We start from the raw sequence: 26159 nt of genomic DNA on the forward strand, positions 1-26159 counted from the left end.
GCCTTACCGAAATGCTGCTCCAGCTAATTTTTCCTGCTTAGTAAATCCTGCCAAGAGTCTTGTCATTAGCTGCATCACAATAAATAAATAATAAATCAGCAGAAAAAATCTACTCACTGGCCACCAAAGAGCTGCATACCCAGCAGAGCAAAGACCACGATGAAGAGGAAGAGCAGAAACAGCAGGCTAATAATGGACTTCATGGAGTTGAGTAGGGATACCACAAGGTTCCTTAATGAGTTCCAGTACCTACACAAAGACACACCAGTATGAATCCATTGTGTAATCCGGTTTTACAGAACACAGACAAACATTTCCATTTACTCACTTGGTGACTTTGAAGATCCGGAGCAGCCTCAGTGCTCGCAGGACACTGATTCCAAATGAAGCCCCGGGCTTCATGGCTGCCCAGACCACCTCAAAAATACTGCCAATGATCACCTGTGAACACAGTTTGATAAATCAAAACCGTCTGAATTTCTTTCTTCAATAATTTGCTACATTTCTTTTCTATAGAACTAGTTCTGAATCATGCTAGTTTCCCTATAAATGTTCTCAAAATGCACAACAAATTGACGAAACAGTCAACTGAAGTGGGCAACTCACCCCGAAGTCAAAACAGTTGAAAGAGGAGTGAAAGTAGTTCTGGGGTCCAAGACCATACATTTTCATGGACATCTCCACCAGGAACAGGCCCAAAAATACAAACTCCGCAAGGTCTGTCCAGAAGAAATAGATATAGCTGATTCTATAGCAGCTATGCCAACAGTGAATAAGACACAGAAAGAGACTATTTGTGTATTACAAAACGCTGTTTGAGTCATGTGTGTTTACACGTGTTGCTGCAGCACAGAACTACAGGAATTAGAGTACTAGTAAAAAAAAAAAAAAAAAAAAAAAAAGCAGATACAGGCAACGGCAATTTTGTATGCAAGAAAGATGATCTCACCAGGATCATAATAAAGCTGGTACTATAATTCTAATGGAATGCTTCAAGTGAATGGAAGGATGATGAGCAACATGATCTTTAAAGCCTCAAACCTCCACCAGCATCCAAATATGGCACCAACAATCTTAGTTGCAGCTGGCTGTAATATGTTATTTTTGGACATTAACATTATAAGTCAACTACACAAATGTAAGAAAAAAGTCAAAATATAGTTGTACATTTGAAAATTTAATAAATATTTCTTCATTTTTTTATGCACTTCATTTGGAGTGCTTAATGTTAGGGTGAATTAAATTATTTTCATCCCTTTTCCTTTTACATAAAACAAGATGACATAGCCTAAAACATAATGTAACAGAATGGCACATTTTGAGAAGAAACAGCAGAGTGACCTAGTGTTGTTAGTTATGCAGCAATCTTGAAATTTGCTCATGCTTTTTGCCCTCTATACAGGGAGTGCAGAATTATTAGGCAAGTTGTATTTTTGAGGAATAATTTTATTACTGAACAACAACCATGTTCTCAATGAACCCAAAAAACTCAATATCAAAGCTGAATGTTTTTGGAAGTAGTTTTTAGTTTGTTTTTAGTTTTAGCTATTTTAGGGGGATATCTGTGTGTGCAGGTGACTATTACTGTGCATAATTATTAGGCAACTTAACAAAAAACAAATATATACCCATTTCAATTATTTATTTTTACCAGTGAAACCAATATAACATCTCCACATTCACAAATATACATTTCTGACATTCAAAAACAAAACAAAAACAAATCAGCGACCAATATAGCCACCTTTCTTTGCAAGGACACTCAAAAGCCTGCCATCCATGGATTCTGTCAGTGTTTTGATCTGTTCACCATCAACATTGCGTGCAGCAGCAACCACAGCCTCCCAGACACTGTTCAGAGAGGTGTACTGTTTTCCCTCCTTGTAAATCTCACATTTGATGATGGACCACAGGTTCTCAATGGGGTCCAGATCAGGTGAACAAGGTGGCCATGTCATTAGTTTTTCTTCTTTTATACCCTTTCTTGCCAGCCACGCTGTGGAGTACTTGGACGCGTGTGATGGAGCATTGTCCTGCATGAAAATCATGTTTTTCTTGAAGGATGCAGACTTCTTCCTGTACCACTGCTTGAAGAAGGTGTCTTCCAGAAACTGGCAGTAGGACTGGGAGTTGAGCTTGACTCCATCCTCAAGCCGAAAAGGCCCCACAAGCTCATCTTTGATGATACCAGCCCAAACCAGTACTCCACCTCCACCTTGCTGGCGTCTGAGTCGGACTGGAGCTCTCTGCCCTTTACCAATCCAGCCACGGGCCCATCCATCTGGCCCATCAAGACTCACTCTCATTTCATCAGTCCATAAAACCTTAGAAAAATCAGTCTTGAGATATTTCTTGGCCCAGTCTTGACGTTTCAGCTTGTGTGTCTTGTTCAGTGGTGGTCGTCTTTCAGCCTTTCTTACCTTGGCCATGTCTCTGAGTATTGCACACCTTGTGCTTTTGGGCATTCCAGTGATGTTGCAGCTCTGAAATATGGCCAAACTGGTGGCAAGTGGCATCTTGGCAGCTGCACGCTTGACTTTTCTCAGTTCATGGGCAGTTATTTTGCGCCTTGGTTTTTCCACACGCTTCTTGCGACCCTGTTGACTATTTTGAATGAAACGCTTGATTGTTCGATGATCACGCTTCAGAAGCTTTGCAATTTTGAGACTGCTGTATCCCTCTGCAAGATATCTCACTATTTTTGACTTTTCTGAGCCTGTCAAGTCCTTCTTTTGACCCATTTTGCCAAAGGAAAGGACGTTGCCTAATAATTATGCACACCTGATATAGGGTGTTGATGTCATTAGACCGTACCCCTTCTCATTGCAGAGATGCACATCACCTAATATGCTTAATTGGTAGTAGGCTTTCGAGCCTATACACCTCGGAGTAAGACAACATGCATGAAGAGGATGATGTGGACAAAATACTAATTTGCCTAATAATTCTGCACTCCCTGTACACTTTAATACTCTGATTCCACAGAACAGGGGCCTGAAAACTGAAGACTCTGCCTCTACTTCTCCCTTTAAATATCCTAGGAACTACAAGTAAGCCCGCACACTGAGAGCAAAGTGCTCAGTTGAGGTGATACTGTACTATAAGGTCTTTAAGACCTGCTGGCGCCTGATTATACAGTACCTTCTATGTGAGGAGAAGAATTTTAAATTGTATTCTGGATTTAACAGAGAACCAATGAAGAGAAGCCAATAGAGGAGAAATATGCTCTCTCTTTCTAGTCCCTGTCAGCACTCTTGTTACTGAAGGCTTCGCAGGGAGTTTTTAGGACATCCTGGTAGTAACAAATCACAGTAGTCCGCTCTAGAAGTAAGAAATTCATGAACTGGGTTTTCAGCATCACTCTGAGACAGGATGTTTCTAATTTTAGAAATATTGAAGAAGAAAGCAGTCCTACATAATTGTTTATTACAGTATGTACATTGAAGGACATATCTTGGTCAAAAAACTACTCCAGGATTCTAGAGGCCAAGGCAAAGCCACCCAGAGTAGGGAATCTGGTTAGATACCATATTTCTTCACTTAATTCCCTGGACTCCCATTATTCTTACTAAATGTCCAATTAGTGCAAAATCAAGTTAAAACAAATCCTTTTTATGCTATCAAAGACATACTGGTTCTTGTCAATCATGATCATTAATGGCAATTTAATAGATGTTTACTGTGTCAAGTTAAAAGACATTGTTCAACCTTTAGCACCACTTATTACAGACTTGTGAGTGTGTGCACATATTGAGCCTATATGTATATGTTTCATATTCTGTGGATTTTAAAAAAAATTAAACCAAATTCCAGCTTGTGCACCCAATTCTTGCTTTTTAAAGTCATTAAATGTGTATGTTGTACAACAATTCCATCCAGGCGAAAGAACTAAGAGTTAAAAGAAATCACTGAAGGCTCAAAATTACCATGACATTCATTCCCATAACGAATGAATGTAAACATCTGACCACAACTGTAATATTGATTTGTTATAACATTACTGGTAAGACGGAACCAACAGGTGTAAGCTATCTACTTTAGGTGGTAAAGAGTGGCATGAGTATTTATGTTTTCATTTTGAATGGCACACTTGCAGTTACTTTCATGTAAATACTGCTTCAACTGTTGATAATGGTCCTCTTCGTGGTTTAACTGGCTAAAAAGCGCTCCATCTCAACAATGAGTAGAGAATCACTTGAAATCCATTTTGACAACTATCATGTTTCAAGCTGTATCATGGCCAAAATAAAAATAATAAAGCCATCCATGCACTGATATGAGAATTTTTTATATCAAGTAATGGCTAAAATACATTTAATATTAAGCAACTAGTAACTATAGTTAAAATTGATTTTGAAAACGTACAGGTCCATGAAAACATACAGGATTACAAGAAAATTATTTAAAATGTATAGAACTGTTGAATACTTACATAGTGCATAGGTAAGCCACTCAGGCTGGTCATAGTGTACTATAGCTACACACAGTGTATTTAGGCCAACCAGACATAACACTGTCCAGTAGAAGCTCTGGGATTTAACCAGACGCCGGATGGTGAAGCGAATCCTCTTCTCTTTCCTCCTGAAGTAAGATGAACTCTCATTCTTGCTCTTCACACTTGCCCGAGCATATGGCGACCCTGGGGGGGCAGTTGGAGCAAAAGATACAAAATTGCAATAAAGTTACCAAGTCTAAAAATGAGGTGCTCCTTCCAAATCAAGATATGTTTGATTATAATCAGCTAGAGCCATGGATCTTAAAGTAGATTAAGACTGATCATTCTTACTGACAGATTACAGAATTGGCTTAGTATTCCTGGCACTTCTCATTATATTTATCCTCATCTTTACTTTATTTGGCCCAGACAGCTAAGGAGGTCTGCTTTTACACTTAGCCCAAGGTTAACAACATCAAATCAGCTGTTAGGAAGCATTGTATTATTTTTGACCAGTGTTTGTTTTGAATAGCACCTCTCAAAGATCATCCAGTCTTATTTCTTTAATTTAAGAAACATCCCAAAAATCAAACTGAAACCCAATAATATGTAACTTTTAGTACGCACTAGTGGTGGGTTTAAAAAATCGATTTCCCAATTCAAATTGATTTTAGTTTGAGCAATGTGATATCGATTGATTAAATCCTAAATTGATTTTTAAACACAAATGTATTTTGGCAGAAACACCAGAATCTCAGGTTAAAGCTTACAAAACTAATTCTAGTTTTTACCCTCAAACAACTAAAACAGCAAATGAGAGCAGGTAAACGGATTCTACAAAAAGACGCAAACACAAAGAGCATATCCCAGTTTACCGGGCATGCCGTCAAGTGCTGAACGCCATCTCACAGTACATCTCACAGATTCTGGAGTGGAGCTGCAGGTTTTGTCCCTCTCCAACCAAATTTAACTGAACAAGTAGCAAAAGAAGATCAAAACTACGCTTTACATTTGATAAACATTGTCATGAATTCCCTCTTACTTTTGCTTTTACATCCCCCACCGCTCTCACTCTCAGTGTACTCAGAGGCCAATTTACCATCAAAAAATTGTATTTTCTGCATTATTCACTTACTTATTGTGCTTCCAGGCTTATTACACACCAATTTACTGTTGTGCACAGTGCTTGTTTGTTCAAAAATGACCTCCAACGAGAAAGCATGATTCATGCTGTTCAATACCAAAGAAATTTAAATTTTTACAAATTATGCCAAATTGCAAAGCGCTTAGCTTTGTCTCTAATAAAACCTCTGTAACTTTCAGCAGCATCAGGTAATGTTCATATATTGATTCATGGTTTTCTTCTGTTTTTTTTTTTTTTTTTAATTCTTTCTTGTTCCTATTTAGCCTCTACTATATTAAACTTTCAGTAACTTAAATTAAGCCCAAATGTCAAGTGGGACTGGACAAAAAAGGGAAGGAGAAAAATGGTTCCATTAGAATTTCATTACTGGCACAGGAAGACTAGTGGGATAATCATTTCCTGTTCTATTTTAAACCCGACCTGTCATGATCCTGGGCCATGTTGGCCCAGCATTCTTAGTTTTCATGTATTTTTGTATTTTGTTCTTTATTTAGGCCATGGCTCCTGTGTTGCTCTGTTAAGTTGTTCCTTATTTGATTTCCCCTTGTGACTTTTATGTGCATGTCTCCCTCAGTTCAGTGTCGCGACTGTCTCCTCCCCGAACATGTGTGCCTTTTTGTGTTCCCTCGGTCCTCAGTTAGCATTCCCAGTTTAGTTCTGTGTCTTTGTGAAGCCTGCAATAAAGCAGTGATTTTGAGTTCAGCTTTTTGTCTCCGTGAGTTTTGCGTTTAGGTCCTCATCTGCCTCCACACAGCCAGTTTATGACAGTACGACGCGACCAGTCATGGACCCAGCAAACTCCTTATGGAATCGGCAGCGTGCAGACTCCGCCTTTCCTAACGAGAGGAGAAGGCAGGAGGCTCGGCATGCCCGGGAGCGCGAGTCTGCCTTTTATGCAGGGCTCTAGAGTGCGACCAATTTGGTCGCAAATGCGACCAAATTTTTCAGTGGTGCGACTAAAAAAAAATATTTGGTTGCACCTGTGCGACCAACTGTTCGGGTAGCAAAAAAAAAAAAAAAAAAATCTGCAAACTTCCCTGTGGTCAACAACAGACACACATTATGCCCCTATCGTGGACTAAACCAATCAGAGATAGTAAGGGGTGGGACCTCTCTGATTGGCCGTGGTCCAGTTGAAAGTGCAGGTGGAAGTGAGAGGTGATTCCTTTGGAAAAATAAACCCCCACGTATAAGCTTAAAAACACTACAAAAGACCAAGGATAAAGGAGGACTAGAACTGCCTAACTTTCAGCACTACTTCTTAGCCAACAGGCTTCAGTTTATCTCAGGATGGCTAAAACATACCCTCTTAGATGAACCTTGGCTAGATGTAGAACAAGCACTTTGCAATAATCTAGAGATCTCAGATCTACCATTTATCAGCTCAAACATCCAACGACATGAATGCTTTAAAAGCATCAACATCAGCTCTTCTCTGACAGCATGGTGGGAGTTTCTAATATTGACGGCGTCTTCATTAATCCCATGCAAACGTACACCTATCTGGAACAACCCTGACATATTACAAAACAATAATATGATAAACTTTTCAGATTGGAGTGGTAAAGGAATCAAATATTTAGAACACATACTAGAAAGAACAGAATTTATTTCATTTGACGGACTAGTTACACAATATGGGATCAACAAGAAAAGATTTTTAGAATATCAACAAATTAAATCCATAGTAAAAAAGAAATTTAAACCGGGTCAAGTTGAACTACAAACACCACCAAGTGTGGTTCAATTTCTTACTCTTAAAACCCCCAAATTACTATCCAAAATATACAGAATGCTTTCTAAAACAGATGAATCAATATCACTTCCTATTGCACAATGGGAAGCGGATTTATTAGTTAACTTTGACCTAAACTTCTGGTCTCAGATTTGCTTAAAAACCTTTCATCTAATTAGAAATCCCAGTCTTCAATTAATTCAATACAAAATATTACATAGTGTGCACTATACAGGTCATCGGATGTTCAAGATGGGCTTTACGTCTACCAACAACTGCTCACACTGCCAAACCAATTCACCGGACAATTATATCCACGCTCTTTGGTTCTGTCCACCAGTTCAGAAGTTTAGCGCGAGATATGTGAAGACTTATCGAAATGTCTGAAATGTAACATTCCAACTTCCCCCTTAGTGTGTTTGTTGGGTAGCTTAGATAATGTCACTTCAGAAAAGAATATCGCCCATATGCATAGCCAAGAAAACAGTCCTCATGAACTGGAAAAATAAAAATAATCTTAATTCTAACCAATATAGAAATTATCTATTAGTTTGGTCCCGCCTTTACTGTTGTGATTGGTGTGGGGGTAGGGACAGGCTTAGGGCGTCGGGGGGTTCCCCGGAGGCATCTTCCTTGGGGGGCTCAACCCGGGGTAGCGGTCATGTCCGGTTAGGGGCTCTGTCGGCTCTCAGGTGACTGTTTCCTCGCGGCTGCGTGCAGCGGGGTTAGGGGAGGGTCTGTGCTGACGGACGTGGATTACTGGCTGCCCCTGGGTGGGTCTGGGATGGGCGTGAGGTTCTGGGGTCGCTCCGTCTCTGGGCTGGGGCCCGGGCCGGGCCTCGGGGGCTTGGGTCCTGGTTGGTGTGTTGCCGGGGTTGTGGGCGGGTGGGTGCATGGGGGCCCAGCCCTGGAGCAGGGTGCCGCCGGTGCATCGAGCCACCTGGGGGGCTCTTCAACTGGTGGGGGAGATTGTCACATCTTGCAGGAGCTTTCCTCTCTTCAGGAGCTCTCTCTGCAGGAGGGGGAGATACAGGAGAGGTGGAGGAAGATCTCAGCCTGGGTGTTTATTGTCTTATGTAGTCTGGAAGATGAGTGGATGGTGGGGTGGGTGCAGTTTTCTCTGTGGTGGGGTTGGGTGGACTGTCCCGGGTTCTGTGGGGCCGGGAGGCGCTGCTGCACTGTTCCCTCTTCCCGCTCCACCACAACCACCCACACATGCAGGACCTTGGAGTAGAGGTATGTCACCAGGGTGCAGAGGAGGCTACCCCCCCACCCCCCCTCTGTCCCCTTCTGGCTGCCTCTGCCTCAATTTTATCCCACAACTTAGACATTCACATTACTCACACTCTCATTACACATACATATAGGATCTTGTGGGTGGGCACGATACACGGAATCCAAAGTACCATCAGGGTGTAATAATAATAATAATAATGGATTGGATTTATATAGCGCTTTTCAAGGCACCCAAAGCGCTTTACAATGCCACTATTCATTCACTCTCATACACTGGTGGAGGCAAGCTACGGTTGTAGCCACAGCTGCCCTGGGGCAGACTGACAGAAGTGAGGCTGCCATATCGCGCCATCGGCCCCTCTGGCCAACACCAGTAGGCAAGTAGGGTAAAGTGTCTTGCCCAAGGACACAACGACCAGGACAGAGAAGCCAGGGATCGAACCGGCAACCTTCCGGTTACAGATGCAATTCCCAACCCCCTGAGCCACGGTCGCCCACGGAATCCAAAGTACCATCAGGGTGTACACCTCACCCCTGGCGTCGTTGCCCACCTCTCAATTTTAAATACACGTAGACATTGAGGGCTAGCAGGAGGGACCATGCGCTTACCTGCTGCTCTCTGGCAGGTAGCTCCATGCCCTCCTGGGTTTTAAATGCACCTTAGAACACACATGCATCAACACTACAATGAGCGGGTGGAGGGAGGTTTGGAGTCTTCTCTCACCCCCATTCTCTGCGGCCTGCTGGAGCGGGTGGCTAGGAGGAGGAGTTGGCCGTCCGACTGCGGTCTGGAGTGTGGGGCCTCCCTGCTGCTGCGGAGTCGGGGCGGTCTGCCTCCCCCCACCGCAGGGAAAAGGGTAACACCACCTGGGTCTGGGTGCAGTTCCCCCCTCCAGGGGCAAGGGTACCTAGACCCGGGTTTGTAGAGTAAGCTTGGGGGGTGTGATCGTGTGTACAGCGTCTCTTTATGTCTGTCTCCACGTTGGTTGAGTGTGGAGTAAGTGCATATGAGAGCATGAGGGTGGGAATGGATGTTTGTATATGTGTGTGCCTGTATGTCTGTGTCTATATGTCAGGTTGGGTGTCAGGCGCCACCTCTCTGGGGACATCTCAGGCCCTCCAAGGTTTGGAGGCCTATCTCCCCCTACCACCACTTCCCCTGCCAGTGGCGGACTGCTGGAGCCTGGGGCTCGCTCGGGCCACTTCGGAGGTGGGGTTCCCCCGGCCTCTCGGCCTGGGGCTCGGTCACTCAGGCACGGCTGGCTGCCGGCGGAGCTCACGTGCGCGTCACTGCAACTCCCCCTGGCTTCTGCTCCGCAGCTGCCAAGTGAGCCCTCATCTGGGACTCTCCTCAGCTCTTTCTGGGACAGTGGCGCGGCTGCCCCTCTGTTGGTCTTCCTTGGTCTCTTGTGTTCTGGGGGCCTCTGGATGTCTGGAGTCTTGATCTCCTCCATACCTGCTTCATGCCCTGGAGGACGGGGCTGTGGCCCCCCCCACACCCTCTAGCAGATCATTACATGAAGGAACCTTTTAAAAAAACAAGCGCGTCCATGCTCATAGGTGTACACACGGGTGATCACACCCACAAACTACACCCTTTTTAGCTCCTACCTCAAAGCACACTGTGTTCTGTTGATCTTATGTGCTGCACAATAATGTTTAATATTTAGTATTTACTGTCATATTCCCATATATCATTGTGATGTTGTTTATTCTATTACTCTTGTTCTCTTCTGCTTGTTTTCTTTTTTCTTTCTCAGCAGGTGATCCAGGTGATCGATATATGCATTTTTTTTCTTTCTTTTTTTTTCTGCCCGTTCTGTTGGTTTTTGTCTTTTGCCCTTCTCCCCGTCCCTCTTCTCAGCTGTTTCTCTTTCCCTCTTTCTTTCCCCCAGTCAAGTCTGTCCCGTATTCAGTAAGTGAAAATAAAATTTAAAAAAAAAAAAAAAAAAAAAAAAAATGGAAGTGAGAGGTGAGTAGCTTGAATAAAGTGATATCAATTTATTAAATCCTGAATCGACTTTTAAATATAACTGTGTTTTGCCAGAAACGCCAGATTCTCAGATTAAAGTTCACAAAACCATTTCAACAACAACCAAACAGCAAATGAGAGCAGGTACACGGATTCCACACAAAGACGTAACACAGAACGGACCGACGCATCAGAATCAACTTTGTCTTTCTCGGCTTTCTCACCCGACGGCCCGTAGATGGACACGCTGTCGGAGCTTAGCGATTCTGATGCGTGCGGTCCGCGCTGTGTTTACGTCTTTTTGCGCTGATTCTGAGCTGCAGGTTTTGTCTCTCTCCAACCAAAATTCACCGAGTCAGCAGCAAAAGAAGCAGCAATGTCGTCATGAATTTTGCTTCCACAACAATTAAAATCACACTTCATGCACAGCTAGCTCTCTCTCTATCTCTCTCTGTACTTCAAGAACAGTTTCCCGTCTCCAATCTCTGTTTTCTGTATTATTCATTCGCTTACTACCCACCAGTCTACCGTTGTTTACAGCACTGTAGGCTGCTGTCTTTTTCTTTTCTTTTTTTCACTTAAATGACCTCGGACAAGAAAGCCTATTTTTCTGTTGTTCAATACTGAAGAAATTTAAACTTTATATGCAGAACATTGTAGAATATTTTTAAGGTTATCTGCTATAAAAAGCCAGACCAGACTCCTTCATGTTTTTCTGTGTTTTATTCTCAGTTACTTTCACACAAAGGCATCTGCTGTGATGTTCACAATTCTGAAGAAGTCAGTACTGATAAATGATCAGAATTATAATATTTCTGACTGTCTGAGGCTAAGTTGAATCGAATCGGGACTTTGAAAACTGGAATCGAATGGATTATAGAAATCAGTGATGATATCCAGCCCTAGTGAGCAGCCTAGCACGACAGACGTGGATGTAGCTGTAATAGGAAAATAACTATTGCTAACTTTTCTGTTAAGTTAAGGCCTGATCCTTCTGAAATTCATAGCCAGTGCTCGGACACGGTGTCATCAATCTTTGAATGCTGAAAAAGCACAGTGTATCCAGAAAAACACATTATATAATATAAATTATTCTAAAATTTGTGTGCGCAAGCCTGTGTGCCTTTTTGTGTTCCCTCGGTCCTCAGTTAGCATTCCCAGTTTAGTTCTGTTTCTTTGTGAAGCCTGCAATAAAGCAGTGATTTTGAGTTCAGCTTTTTGTCTCCGTGAGTTTTGCGTTTGGGTGCTCATCTGCCTCCACACAGCCAGTTTATGACACGACCTCTGACTCATACTGTATCACCTAAGTGACTACATTATCCAGTTTTATGTTTGTCTCTACTTAGCTGTATACTGTACAACAAGCCTTATCAAATTTATTTTAAAACTTTGCAATATTTCTTTTAAATTTAAGCCAAACTCAAGATGGAACTATAACTCAAAAGTTAAAATCTGTGTTTTTCAAGAAAATATGTTGACCTCAAATCAAAATGAAGAATAAGGTAAAGTTAAAGTATTTTGTGGCGATTATGCATTTAGTCATTTAAAAATGTTGTTGCTAAAACCACCAGTATTCTTCATTATTCTAAAGCCATTTTTCATTAACATGCTACTTTTATGAAAAGCCCAATAGCCTGCCAGGCCTAAATTGACTCCTATTTGGTCTGATTTAGGAGTTTTTGATATAAATTATTGTCAATTAATTAAAAAAATTAAGGGTAATGTTTCAAATCATGTATATATCAGGATAGAGTTTGGTGCTCTCCTACTTTAGTGTATAGCCTTCTGAATTTGACTGTCATGGGCCTGTCTGGGGGCCCATGTGTTTTAGGTTTACCCTGGGCTGGCGATCCTTGCGGGTCACCCTGCCCAATGGTCTAGTTAAGCATATTCTGTTGTCGTGTGTAGTATTTTGTTGTTCTATCTCCTTTTTTCCATCTCCCTGTAATGTGCATAAAAGTTGATGCTCACGCCCCCGGAAATATTGGGCGCCGGGTGATCCTTTGACCCAGAAGTGTTCTCGTGCTGGAGGCAGCCACACCTGCTGCTCGTCAGCCGCCGCCAGCTGCTGCTGATTACCGGCATCAGGAGCGTCTTATTTAACAGTGTGGCTGAGGTCCAGTTGACACTCGATCCTTCAGTTTACCTCGTCAGTACAGCCATGGACTTGCTTTTGAAAAACCTTGCTTTGAAGACGGATTGCCTAGCTGACTTATTGTGTTTATCTTTACTAGGAAACAGGAGCAGAGTCACAGATTGGATATGAGTTTGGATATATGCCATTCCAATGTTCACGGACGCGAGCACTGTGTGGGGATTTTGAAGATCACCACCTTGGGGTGTATATACAAGTCCAGTTCCAGGACTTGTATATGTTTTCCCTATTGTTTTTCACTGTAGATACAGTAAATTCACTGTTTTCTCTCTGAAGAGACCTGTGTTTGGGTCCGCTTCTTAACACCTTTATGTATGTTTTCCGCCCCGGACCAAACACAGTCTTTAAGCAGTCAAAGTGCATAATCTACATGTGCAAATTAAGCTAAAACAGCAGCACCAGATACTGCAGTGACTTGAGTTAAAGCATTTAAGACCTGTAATAGATTTAAGACCCGATTTAAGACCCGGGCAGCACGGTTAGCCCTGTTGCCTCACAGCAAGAAGGTCCTGAGTTCAATTCCACCATCAGGCCATGGTCTTTCTGTGTGGAGTTTGCATGTTCTCCCCATGTTTGCGTTATCCCCGGGTACTCCGGCTTCCTCCCACAGTCCAAAGACATGCACTTTGTGGGAATAGGTTAATTGAAAAATCTAAATTGCCCATAGGTGCGAATGGTTGTCTGTCCCTGTGTATCCCTGTGACTGGCGACCTGTCCAGGGTGTACCCCACCTCTCGCCCTATGACAGCTGGGATAGACTCCAGACCCTGCAACCCTAAAAACGGATAAGCGGAAGTGAATGGATGGATGGATGGAGATTTAAGAGCCTTTAAAGACACAGAAAGCCCTGATAAACAGTATAATCTTTTTCATCCTCTACTTATGATTTTCTTATTTCACTTTCTGTTTTTCTGCAATCAGCTTAACAGAATTAAAATAACACCATCTACCGAATGATGTTTGTCAATAGCAAATCTTAACTCCTTTTCAAGTATCCATTACATAGTATTGATTTAAGACAGTATAAGCAAGCTTGACTGATGCTTGATTTTGCAGGTCTTGACAATGATTTTCAGTACTGATTGGGTTTATAGATAAAACTATCAGCAACAATATTAAAATTAATTTTGGGTTGATACCCTTTTTATTACCAAAGCATCTCTGACTTATTAAGGAAAGGGTCTATTGTTATCTCCTTTAGTGTCTGATATATTAATCTTGTGGGTTCAGTGGGTCTCGAAATTAGGCTTGTTGTGGTGCATCCCTGAGATCATCTGGGAAGTGTGGAGGCCAACTAAGTAAGGCACTGACTCTTTTTTGTTCCCTCAGAACATTCCTATGCAGTTTGTGCTGTGTGATGGGGAGTATTGTCCTGCTGCTGGAAGGCACTGCTGCCTACAGCAAAAGGGTTTCCTGAACATGACAGCAAAACTGTCTGAAACGATTACAGACTGTTCAGTTCAATTCGATTCTATTTTATTCACAAAGCTGTAGTGTCATTTCAAAACAACAGCTGTGTGAATTAACTTTATATTGAAAGATAAAGAGATAAATATGAAGGTATCATATTTGTAAACTTAAATTGATTTTTGCTATTCTTTGATTTGGCTTTTGATAGTATAAGAAAAGTATCAGTCTCTATGGGAATGAGATATTGGAGGAGTGGGGAGGAGCAAAACTTCAGAGATGCATGTAAAATGTAAACTCAAACTTTGGACAGTCACATTTTGGGGTGTTTGATAAATTCGTCTAGAATTCTAGAAGTGAGAGCTGCTCCATGTAAAGTGTGATGGACACAATTTCTCCCAAAAAAGTCCAGTGTTTCCAAGGATATTTCCCAATTATCTATGAAGCCCACTTCATTTTTGGACACCAGCCAGAGAGCAAGCAGTTTAAGGACACCATGTGGCTAAACATGTCCCTGCTGGTACAATTATGGAGGGGACCAAGTCCTACAAAGTCCAACATTTCAAAGCAACAGCCATATAAAGACCCAAGGTCTTCCAGCACGATATTGCAGTTTAACAAATAATCCAAATTAATCACATAACCTGTCAGTGGTTTTAATGTTACAATTAACAGATGTAAATGTTTGCAGTGGGGACAATTGATATGCTGTGTGTTTAACATACAGAACCATCACAAATCTAAGGCACTGTCCTCACCAACAGATGAGATGTCAGTAAAGTGGTCCTCCCCTTCCTCTGCATTGATGAGATCATTCTTACTCTTCCTGGTCCGTTTTAGCACTGCAAATACATCAAGGAAACACAAAAATAAAAAAGGAATATGAACTAAGTCAGAAAGCAGCTCATATACTTTAATATTATATTATTAATAATATATTAATAGTCTTCTGGTTTTGTTTTGGGGGGTTTCCTCACTCTGCCACATGCCACGCAATATTCAGTTTTTCAGCTATTCTGCCTTGACAGAACTCAATAATCCAAAGGAGGAAATCAAAGTTGATTCTGTTTGTCTGGAGACGGCATTTTCAATGGGAAAAATGTTTCATCCAGCACAAGCCATAATAATATTAAATGCAAAAGGGTTTGCACAAAAAATAATTTCTATATAGTCCTTATATATAGTCCTGTAATGGGCCTACTTCCTCCCTATCCAGTATATTGCACTGATCACTAAACAAATGGCAACTTGCCTGTAGGTGTAAATAGGCACCATAAGTGTTGCTCTTCTGTGCTGTGCCATCTCCTTAGCCAATTTTTTTTTTTTTTTGTTTCTCCATGGTATAATTCACACCAATTCTCTTGGCAGTTGTGTATACCAGTGGAGCTAATCCTTGGGGTGGACCAATTTTGGCATAGAGGGTTGAAAGCCCAAAGAATACTCTATTTTGAAAAAATTGTGTCTGACCTGCTCCAATACTCCTCACAAATAAAAACTTACCAATAGTGTTTACTTTAGGAGCAATGGTCCTTCTGTCCTAGATTGCCTGGATCATTCTTTATGCATGTTCCCGACTTTGACAAATGCCCAGCTGGGATAACCACATTTAGTTATGAATGATGTTTATCAATAGCAAATCTTAACTCTTTTTCTGATGCTTGACTTTTCAGGCATTGACAATGATTTTCAGTACTGATTGGATTTATATATAAAACTATCAGCAACAATATTAAAATTTACAATTTTTGAAAGTCTGAAAAAGATTAGGTTCAAGGACTGGACTGAGTGAAAGAAGCCAATGTCCAAAGAAAAAAAGTATAAAGGAGCTTTAGCAAGGAGAACTATTCCTCTAGACCACAAGAGCGTCTTTTGAAGCAGTATATAAAGAACTGAGGTGTGGCTCAAGACTTTTTCACAGTACTATAACTGAACTAATGAATATGGAGAAAATAGAGAACTACAGAGCCATTAGTTCATTTACAGTACTTTTACTGTCAAGTTAGCCAGGTGAAATTGGGAAGCTGATGGTGGATCCATGTTTCTCTCTGTCTGTCCCTTGCATGTGAAATAAAACTTAGTTCCAAGAGCAGACATATTTGGTTGGTGTTGAGGGTGTTCCTGTTGTGAAGCGCACCCTTCACAATCCTGTAATGTCTTAGAGACTATGTGCACTGCATCAGCAACTGGAAGGCAAAGTGAAAAGAGACATAACATCCTAAGAGGCAATTGTTTCATATGCCTCCATAATGGTGTCTCCCACATTCTCCATTCCTGTGTTCAGGAATGTGGTGTTTTGGAGCCCTCTGGGTTGAGGACCAAATCCAGAACCTTGGAGAATTTTGGGGTGACAGAACTGACAGTATACCTTTAACAGTTCTTAAACAGTTATGCCTTTTTAAGTATCTTAGGAAAACCATACAGACTAGGTGTAGTTTCCCCTGTGTTATAGGGTCTGGTGAATAGCATTGTCTTTTTCTGCTTCAGACTGTCTATATGACAATAAACATTATCTAGATCTTAGGAGAACAAAACAACCTCTGGGTAAGTGGATGGCTTAACACAGAAGATGTACGTCACCAGACCAGGAATCTACCATGTATCTGCACCTTCAGGCAGGCTGCCATATTTCCAATTGCAAGGGTGTCCATACCCAGGACAGAGAGGAACACTGGTTTGACCATGAGTGATTTACCGTATTATTCGGACCATAAGGTACACCAGATTATAAGGCACGGGTCTGTTTTCATACATAAAGTGCACTGGATTATAAGGCGCATTAAGCGAAACAAAACAGTCAGATAGGTCAAACTTTACTGAACTCATTCTTCTTTCTTCCTCCTCTTCCGTACCATTGATTCATTAATATTGACTTCTCTGGCAGCTGCTCCATTCCCGTGTTGTTGCAGTATATTAATGACTAACCACGTATTGTGGATGGATTACCTCAGTTGTTCTCCTGATTCCTGACTGAAGTTTGGGCCGTTTATAGCATCCTGCCATGCCATTGCATTTGTTCCTAACCATCGGGAACCCTCAACTTTTATTGAGTGGAAAAAAGTTTGAATTCCTCCAGCTTCACTGTGTTTATATTATACGAACATAAACACAGTGAATGCTAAGCTGTGTTGTTTGTGAAGGTTCTCAGTCATCCAGGTCATTGTAGTCTAAGGAGCTTAGAAAGAAAAGTGTCTGGACTTCTTTAAGTTGCTTGAAGACGTTTCACCTCTCATCCGAGAAGAACTGAAGAAGCCTCTCGGATGAGAGGTGAAATGTCTTCATTGAGAAAATTAAAGGATTTTAAGTGTGCCTTATAGTGTGGAAGATATGGTAAGTGAAAAGGAAAGCAACCATAACTAAACCAAGGAGGCAGCCTTACCATACATATAAAACTTAAGAGGAAAAAAAACAGAGGCCTCCAGTTTGGTTTATGCAATATTTATCATAAAAGATATAAGAATTTAGGTTGTACAAATATTTTCCATTCTGCTGACATAACACCCAAATTTGCTCTACTGCTGTTGGCGTTCTGTAAAATAACACAGTTCAAGTTTGCTATTGAGAATTTCTTAAAAAGGAAGAGTAAAAAACAGGACGGTATTCAAATGACAGAAAAGTGAGTCACAGCTGCATGAAGGGCACTCATATTACAATGCTAACTTCAGTGAGCCTCCTTCTCTCTCCTGCATTTTGATCTCATTGGCCTTCCACCTTTATAACCATAATAAAGGTTAATTGTAATCCTGGGTGAGTTGCAGATGAGAGCTAGTCTGGTCTATGAGCACACATGTAAACATACACAGGCACATGTATGCACAGCCACATAGCCACACACAAAGCTATAATAAACGTAAATAGTTTTTTTTTAAAACCTAAAAAATATGGGACCTGTAAGTCTTATAATGTGCATCCAAAGATTTTTAGATTTCAGCTCACTTTTTATATTTAACTTCTTAATGATGGTTGCATGTTGTTCTAAATGTAAATGTTTTCAATGTTGAAAACTGATTCTGAAGATACCAATCCTCACCAGAGTTGTTGTGTTTTCGTTTGTACCATGCTCCATCCAAAGATTTCTCTTCTGCGTTCTTGTCTTCCTCAGCCAGCATCACTTCTTCTGCAACACAAATTATGATAAACAATTATGTCATAATAGTGCTAACATCAAGTAAAGCAAAGCTGTTATTGAAATCCAACGGTAAAAATCAGTATATAACTATATATATAAATATATATATAAATAATATATATATAAAAAACTAAATTTACACCTGCAGTGTAAAGATATGATTGTGTTTCTGACCCGCTTTGCAGATCCACTCCAGGTACCCAGTTAACTCTCTCTCTATTTGCTGTTGTCGGCGAAGCTTCAAGAATTCTTGCCTCTTCTCCACACGCTCTCTCTCCTTCGCAAATTCCCTGAAAAAAAACACAAATACACACACATGCACACACACACACACAAAGAAAAGTTATTAAAACTGACAAGTCAACATAGACCCTGGAGCATTCAGCTGTTGATGGGTACACAGACGGCGGTCTTCCAGCAGGTAAGGCAAAGTCCCTGTCTAACCCTCACACTAAACTGAAAAATGGTCTTATACTGAGACAACCAAATACTATCTGTCACAACGGTAAAACACACTGTTCTTTCTTTTACTAATTGAAATGAGATTATCTCAAGTCACAGTCTGATGATGTTTGACTTGGCCAGTTTTAGAAAATATTTGCAATTTAAAACCAGTGACTTCATCTTCTCCTCATGGGCCAAGACAGAAAAAAGATAAGCTAAAAATAACATGCACATTGGACATACTCGTGCTTTCAGATAGAATGGGTTCCATTAAATACCCTGCACTGTGAACAATATATTTGTTTGTATTTGTGATAGTATAGCTGATGATAGTAGCATACCACAATGATGGGGTTTTAAAAAACCCACTTTAAATTTTACACGGAACTGAAGTTTCCAGCCAGTCCTTAAATACTGAAATACTGCTGGTGACTGATGATAGCAAGAAATTATTGCCAAATTCTTTGACCACAAGCAGCTGGAAAACCTCTTACACAGTAAATGTTAGTTTTCTGTTGTCCTGTTTCAAGATAAAAGATTTATTTGCAACAATGGCAGTGGATTATTTGAGTTTGTTGGACTAAGGTCTTATTGGATTCTAGGGAGACTGGAGGTCAAGTAAATACCTTTGTGGTGTTCCTGAAGCACCTGAGTAGTTTTTGAGGTATGGCATTTTGTTCTTTCTTGCAGACTCCTGCTGTGAGGAGTACCAGTGGGGAGTGGGTACATTTGGTTTGCAGCAATGTTTAGTGGGTGCTAAAGGTCAAACTAATGACAAGAAACAGGGTACAGGGCTCTGGGCCACTGTGCTACCTGTCAAGTAGGGTGGCTGTCAATTCATTATTTGTACAGTCAGCATACTCACATTAAAAGAAAAGAGAAGCATATGAAGGAGAAAGAAGGAAAAGGAGAGAATTCTTAATGTCATGGAAAAAAGCAAAAAGACACTGATGATAGCATGACTCGAAACTGTTTCACTCACATCTGGAACTAAAAACTGCTGTCTGTGAACTGTAAAATGCATTTATGACAGTGTGTAAATCTAAGTAGCTCTAGAGCAAGTGGATTTTATTTATCTTAACAAAATAACTGATAAGAAAACATCAATAAAGATTATCATCACTGGTAGACCTACACCTTCTCATCGAGACACACAGGAGGCAGCAAAGAGGTAACGTAGGGAAATTTTCAATCAAAAGTGTTCAGGCAGGCATCCAATCTTTATGTAGTGTGCATGTCCTCTCTAGCCCATAGCATCCCCAACCACAAGGTGCACTAGAGAGGTTGCATAAAACTGCCTTGACTCTGAGAGAGACTGGGATGAAGGTCTGCCTTTCCTGGTGTGTGCTGATTGCAAGGCGAAGCAGGAATATCACGATTTTAGTGTGTAGTATTTAGTGTTTGCACATAATGTGCGAAGGCCCCTCAAAGTGTTGAAAGAGCAATTATTGGCTGTCAACGCACCTCCTCAGACTAACGTCCTTAATTTCGTCAGAGTTCAGAGAACTGTTGCACCATGTCTGTTTTTTTAATTCACTCTACAGTTTAGTGTTTTCTTTTCTTTCCTGGAAGAGTGGAGTTGTAGTAGGTAGGTAGTTGTAATTAGCTGTTTGTAAAATTGTAAAATAAATGTATTTAACACACAGTTGTTCTTTGGAGACTCAGCTTATGTATGTGTAACCCAGTGTTAAAAACGGGATTAAAAGCATAAATATTGATATACTTTTGATTAAAATACTCATTTCACAATGGGAATAAATATTGATAAAAAGCAATTAAATATAATAAATACTGATACAAAGCATGTAAACAAAACATAAGTTTAATTAATATGTGGATAAATGGTGTGGAGGCAGGACTTTTAGAGCGTTCTTGTCAGACACCCTTGGCTCCTACGAATCTAGAATCTGTCTGATCTGGCCCATATTTCCCTTCTGTTCTGGTATTGTTGTTAAAGGTAACTATACTGCCTATACTACATACAAAGAAGGCAAGAAGTAGTGCTAACAGGCCTTACATGCCCACTACCAGTATTTCACCACCAGTGCTACATATGGCTTGTGCTGTTGCCCTCATGTCCCCTCCCCTTAAGCCCTTGCAGATATGGGTCCAAAAAGCTTAAATGTGAAGAAAAGTGCTCCCATCCACCACTGCTTTGTTTTCCACAGTGGCAGAACAACTAAATTAAATCCAAGCTGAAACTAAATCTGCCTGCATAAAAACAAACTGCTAGCTGACTTTGTCACTATCTTTAAATTTGTCCTGTAAGCTTTGCGCCAGACTGACAGCAGCCAAACGCCTTTCTTTCCCTTATATACTTGCCACATGCAGTGGTGCATCTAAAAGGTCACTCACGGTGTATTCCACTAAATGTATTTTTAAAAGTAAAAGTTAAACATCTTGTTTTTCAGATATATAATTAATGTTAATTATGTAAGTCTACTAGTAAATGATGATATAGATTTAAACTGCCTAGTTATACACTGACCAAGATGTGTGATGTAAGTCTGTAAAGGTTCTCATTCATCCAGGTCATTGTAGTCTAAGGAGCTTGGAAAGAAAAGCATCTGGACTTCTTTAGGTTGCTTGAACTTAAAGAAGTCCAGACGCTTTTCTTTCTAAGCTCCTTAGACAATGTGTGATGTAAGAAACTTTTAATCACCTATTTACCACATTAATATGAAAATTTTAATCATAGGCAGTGGAACTCGTGTTATGTCCTTTTGAATATAACAGGCAAATTGAATAAGTGCAGGTTTAACCAACAATTTCAAATTGGTAAAGTAGTCTAACTATAGTTAGACTTCAATTCAATTCAATTTTATTTATACAGCGCCAAATCACAACAAGAGTCACCTCAATGCACTTTATATTGTAAGGTAGACCATACAATAATACACACAGAAAAAATCCCATATGCTCATATGATCCCCTATGAGCAATCACTTTGGTGACAGTGGGGAGGAGAAATTCCCTTTTAACAGGAAGAAAACTCCAGCAAAACCATACTCGGGGAGGTGCAGGGCCATCTGCCATGACTGGTTGGAGAGAGAGAAGGAATACGGATACAAAACATGCTGTGGAAGACAGCCAGAGATTAATAACCAAGTGTGATTCAATGCAGATAGGTCTATTAAGTGAGAAAGGTGACTGAAGAAGAAATACTCAATGCATCATTGCGGTCTTGTCGAGTACTGACAGGGACTAGAAAGAGAGTGTATTTCTCCTATATTGGCTTCCCTTCATTGGTTCCCTGTTAAATCCAGAATTTAATTCAAAATCATGCTCCTCACATACAAGAGAAAACCGCAGAGTCCAAAATTGCTTTGGCAAATATTAATTCAATATTAATTTTAGTGACCTCCAATTGTAAACGGGTGTCATAACTGCCAATGTGATTAATTTTATTGAATTTACATTTAGCCTTAGCCAGCAGTTTCCCTCAATGTCGCCTGCTCTGGCCCCTGGAAGACAACTGACTATGGTTACTGGTGTCTCTTGCTTCTCATGTCTCAGAACAGAATCACTAATTACCAGAGTTTGATCCTCGGCGGCTGTGTTGCCGAGTGGGGGAAAGCAGTTAGACACATGAACAGCTTTGTCGTGGACCAGGGGCTTCTGTTTAAGACTATACTTCGTCCTTACCATCACCCAACCACCCTTTTCTCTGGCTGCATGGCACAGTCTGCCAGGGGACAGCTAGTGGGCCTATGTTACCTTCTGCTGTAACTATAAATTAGGCAGTGAATACACAGAGAGTGTGCTTGGAAGCATGTGGAGATTACACTACAAAATAAAACGTTATTAATAAGTTTTGTATTAAATTGCTACGCAGATTAAGCTACACAAAAACACCACTGTGTGTTTATACAATTCTCTGCATTTAATTATTAGTTATTATTAATCTCTGGCTGAGTTCCACAGCATGTCTTTGTCATGTCTTCATAGACTCATCCCCAACTTGTTGCAGCAGATGGCTGCCCCTTCCTGAGCCTGGTTCTGCTGGAGGTTTCTTCCTGCTAAAGAGACTTTTTCCTCATAGTGCTCTACTAATGATTGTTGGGGTTTTCTCTTTATTATTGTAGACACTTTCATTATAAAGCGCACTGAGGTGAGGCAACTGTTGTTGTGTGCTATATAAATAACATTTAATTGAAGAATTTTATTCAATTAAGTTCTCTTGCTACATTAATTTAAATTAATTTTTATTTTAATTAAAATAATAGTAACTTTTAAACTGTTCTCATTTATATTGTTATATACTTAACATCGTTTTTTAAGTCACCAAATGCCACTGGTATGCAAATATAAGGTACATATTCAAGGATAAGTCTTTAACAGCAAGTGTAAAAAAAAACTTTACCAACATTCTTGACATTTTTAAGTTTAGTCAAAGAATGCTGCAATTGTTCATTTAGTTTTTTGTCTTTGAATATTGTATATTAATCAACAATCACAACTTAAAATTTATTGTTATATTTTGATGGAAAAGTATAAATATTTCAAAATAAATTATTTTCTACATACTAGTTTTTCTTCACTGTTTTTGAGCAATCCTCTGACTTTCAGGTAGGACAGAATGAGACTCATAAGTGCCTACCAATGATGCCAAATGACAATATAACAATTAAGTGCATCAGCATGAGGAAAAATGTCATGATTTATGATGTAGTTTTAATCAAATCATGTAAACATAAAATAATTCAAATTCTTGGATGACAAAAATGGGAATGTCTGTCCTGCAGATGGCCAAAACTGCTTTTAAATTAAAACACATTTATATGTTACATGTTGCAAAAAAACATATTATTGTGAATCATGTATTACCAGGTATGCTTTTAATAGGCATTATAAGGCACTTGTTATTACAGGATTTACACATATAAACATGTTTGATTCAACCAAATTAAGCAACCAATGCCAGATATATGTCATCTATCTTTGTTACATTCACTAGGCTAACTGCTGGCATGCTGGCTATTATTATATGTAACAACATATTTAGCAATTACATTACTGATGACCAGAGATGGGCAGTAACGCGTTACTGTAATCCGATTACTTTTTTCAAGTAACAAGTAAAGTAGGGGATTACTATTGCAAAAACGGTAATTAGATTACCATTACTTTCCTATAGGAATGCTGCGTTACTGCGTTACTAAAACCGTGGGCCTTTCTCAATATGCGTACTTATGCGTACTTGCGTTCTCGTGTACTCGTGATACGGCATCAGTCGGAGACCAAGTACTGTTGAAATTCGAAGTACGCATCAAGTCGAGAACGCGAAAAAGTCCCGGATGTGTTCTCGCTCCGCCCGTTTTATCGAGCATGCATCGGTGTTGACTTGTGGGGACTTGGTACAGCTTAATATCCCAGAATGCATTTTGTCCAAAACTCAAACGCGGCAATGGCGGACGAGCGGGGCTAAAAACTTTTAAATATTACTCCTTCTGGGTCACAAAATTATTAGTTATTTTCAAGCGAGAATGTAGCTGTGTAAACTTCAAATATCTGCTCGATTTATCGAGATATCATATATTTCGAAACGCGCTCTGACGTTTTCGCAGACGTCTGTGACCCGCCAGCTCCACAGCAGACAGCGAGGTGGAGGATTATTACAGCTGGACTCCCGGCACATCGTTTTCAACCCCCCCGCGGTCTTTCGCTACTCAGGTTAAACAAACCCCAAACCCCAGTAGCTGTCTATTGTATTGAGTGTCCACTAAAACAAAAATAAAAGCGTTCTAACATCTCACCTGCTTGTTTTTATTAAGGTATGTACATGTATGTACATGTACACTATTTTTATTAATAGAGATTTCACTACTGAGGTTAAACATGATATATAAGTCACTTAGATCACTTCTAAATGTTAATGTTTGGTTTATTTCAGTGTTTTATTTGTTCCTGAGTAAACCGGTTTGGCTGTGATTAAAGTTAAGCTTCATTACATATTACTCACAGTTAAATTAAGAGGGGACCGCAGTAAAAACTCCGGACCTGTGACCAATGTTCCCTCTAAGCTGCGCACGTGCGCAATTCCGCATTGCTGGCACGGTCTCTGCGCACAGAAAATCTGCATTGCGCACAAAAAAAAATCTAACCTGAATTGAAATTAAAATTAAAACTTTAACAATTCTGTTTTGTAATGTTAGTCAGTAAGTGACTGGCTGCTCCCGTATGGGATTAGAACGATGCCACCTTATCCCATAGTTTAACCGATGCGTATATACGCAGCGAATCAACGGCATTGACAGGCTATGACAGCGTCCTTACGTGTCGACACCGGTGTTTTAGCTAGCAAAGCGGCGTGGCTGATGTGGACTGAAGCCACGTTAATGACAACGTGTACAACCATTGGAGATGTGAGCAGGACAGACAGAACAACTGACGGGAAAAGTGTGGACTTTATACCAGTTTTTAAATTGTGTTTATAGGCCACGTAAAACCAGAGTTATGATAAAAATATCTGCAATGTTTGGTTTCCTTCCTGAATACTGTCGTTGTTTATATTTACTGCGGGAAGAAACGGTAAAAACGGCGTTTTATAAGAAAAAAGGCTTCAAAGCCTGTGAGCAAAAACAAACTCCACCCCCGTCTCCCTTTCCTATTGGTCCAAAAAAGTACCATGTCGACCAATCAAAAAATGATATGGCAATGTGGCATCTAGTTGTTAAGAAACGGGGGGAAGTTTTAGGAGTGAGGTGGTGTTTTGAGATGTGAGAGATTTGAGACGTTTAGCGCAAATATTGTGTAGTTAGTGTGTAGTGTAGTCAATAGTTTTGTTGTGTGTGTCAGAACAATGAGGCGACTGCTGAATGTTATAGGTGTTACAGCAGTGATACATCTCCTGTTGTCAGGCCTGCAGGTATCAGGCTGTTGTTCTCCTTTATCTCATAGTGGACAGAAATTATTTTTGGAGTGGCACAAATAATTTGTGTGGCATCAAATTTGATGCAGAACAGCTGATTGTTCTCTAAATAGTTTGAAATGTTTATTTAAAAACGCCTTGCCTGCGTTAAAAAAAAAATAGCTGTAAAAAACTTTGTTGTTTGCCAAACTGAGTTACTTTTTTGAAGAACTATATAATTAACTGCCCAGCATTGGTCATTATATACTATATTTTGCAGACAGATTCACAGACTCTCTCCCAGACCACAGACTCATAATACAAGTCAGAGCTTTATAAAAAAGAAAAAAAAAGAAAAAAAAAGTAGTAAGTTGTGTTTTCGAAATTGGAGTTCAAGTTATTTTTTACTTCCAATGGTGTTAACATACTACACAGGACTAGATTTTTTTTTTTTTTTAATTTTCATTGTAAGTGGGCCAAAGCAGTTAATTAAAAGTATTCTAACATAAATGTAAATGCTGTAATTTGATTATTTTAATAAACCATGTAACTTGGATGGATTCGATGCTGGCATGACCACAGTGCACACGTCTGCTCTCGCTCACAGTGGTCCAAGGGACCGCTCAGGGAGTTTGTGTGTTTCGCTCAGACACGT

At 40.2% G+C, this 26159-nt stretch overlaps 1 protein-coding gene across 1 annotated transcript in view; it reads right to left on the reverse strand.

Annotated features, from left to right (window-relative positions):
- Positions 1 to 26159, reverse strand: part of LOC308404397 (voltage-dependent N-type calcium channel subunit alpha-1B-like) — a 341704-nt gene that overhangs the window by 219098 nt on the left and 96447 nt on the right. The window contains exons 8-14 of the mRNA XM_080894424.1: positions 18385 to 18500; positions 18112 to 18198; positions 14843 to 14926; positions 4433 to 4639; positions 607 to 719; positions 329 to 441; positions 118 to 249 (exon numbers count right to left, since the gene is read on the reverse strand). Of these exons, the coding sequence (XP_080750550.1) occupies positions 118 to 249; positions 329 to 441; positions 607 to 719; positions 4433 to 4639; positions 14843 to 14926; positions 18112 to 18198; positions 18385 to 18500 (852 nt within the window). The remainder of the gene's footprint in view (positions 1 to 117; positions 250 to 328; positions 442 to 606; positions 720 to 4432; positions 4640 to 14842; positions 14927 to 18111; positions 18199 to 18384; positions 18501 to 26159) is intronic.

This window comes from Rhamphochromis sp. 'chilingali', assembly GCF_963969265.1.
Source record: "Rhamphochromis sp. 'chilingali' genome assembly, chromosome: 10".
Taxonomy (NCBI): domain Eukaryota; kingdom Metazoa; phylum Chordata; class Actinopteri; order Cichliformes; family Cichlidae; genus Rhamphochromis; species Rhamphochromis sp. 'chilingali'.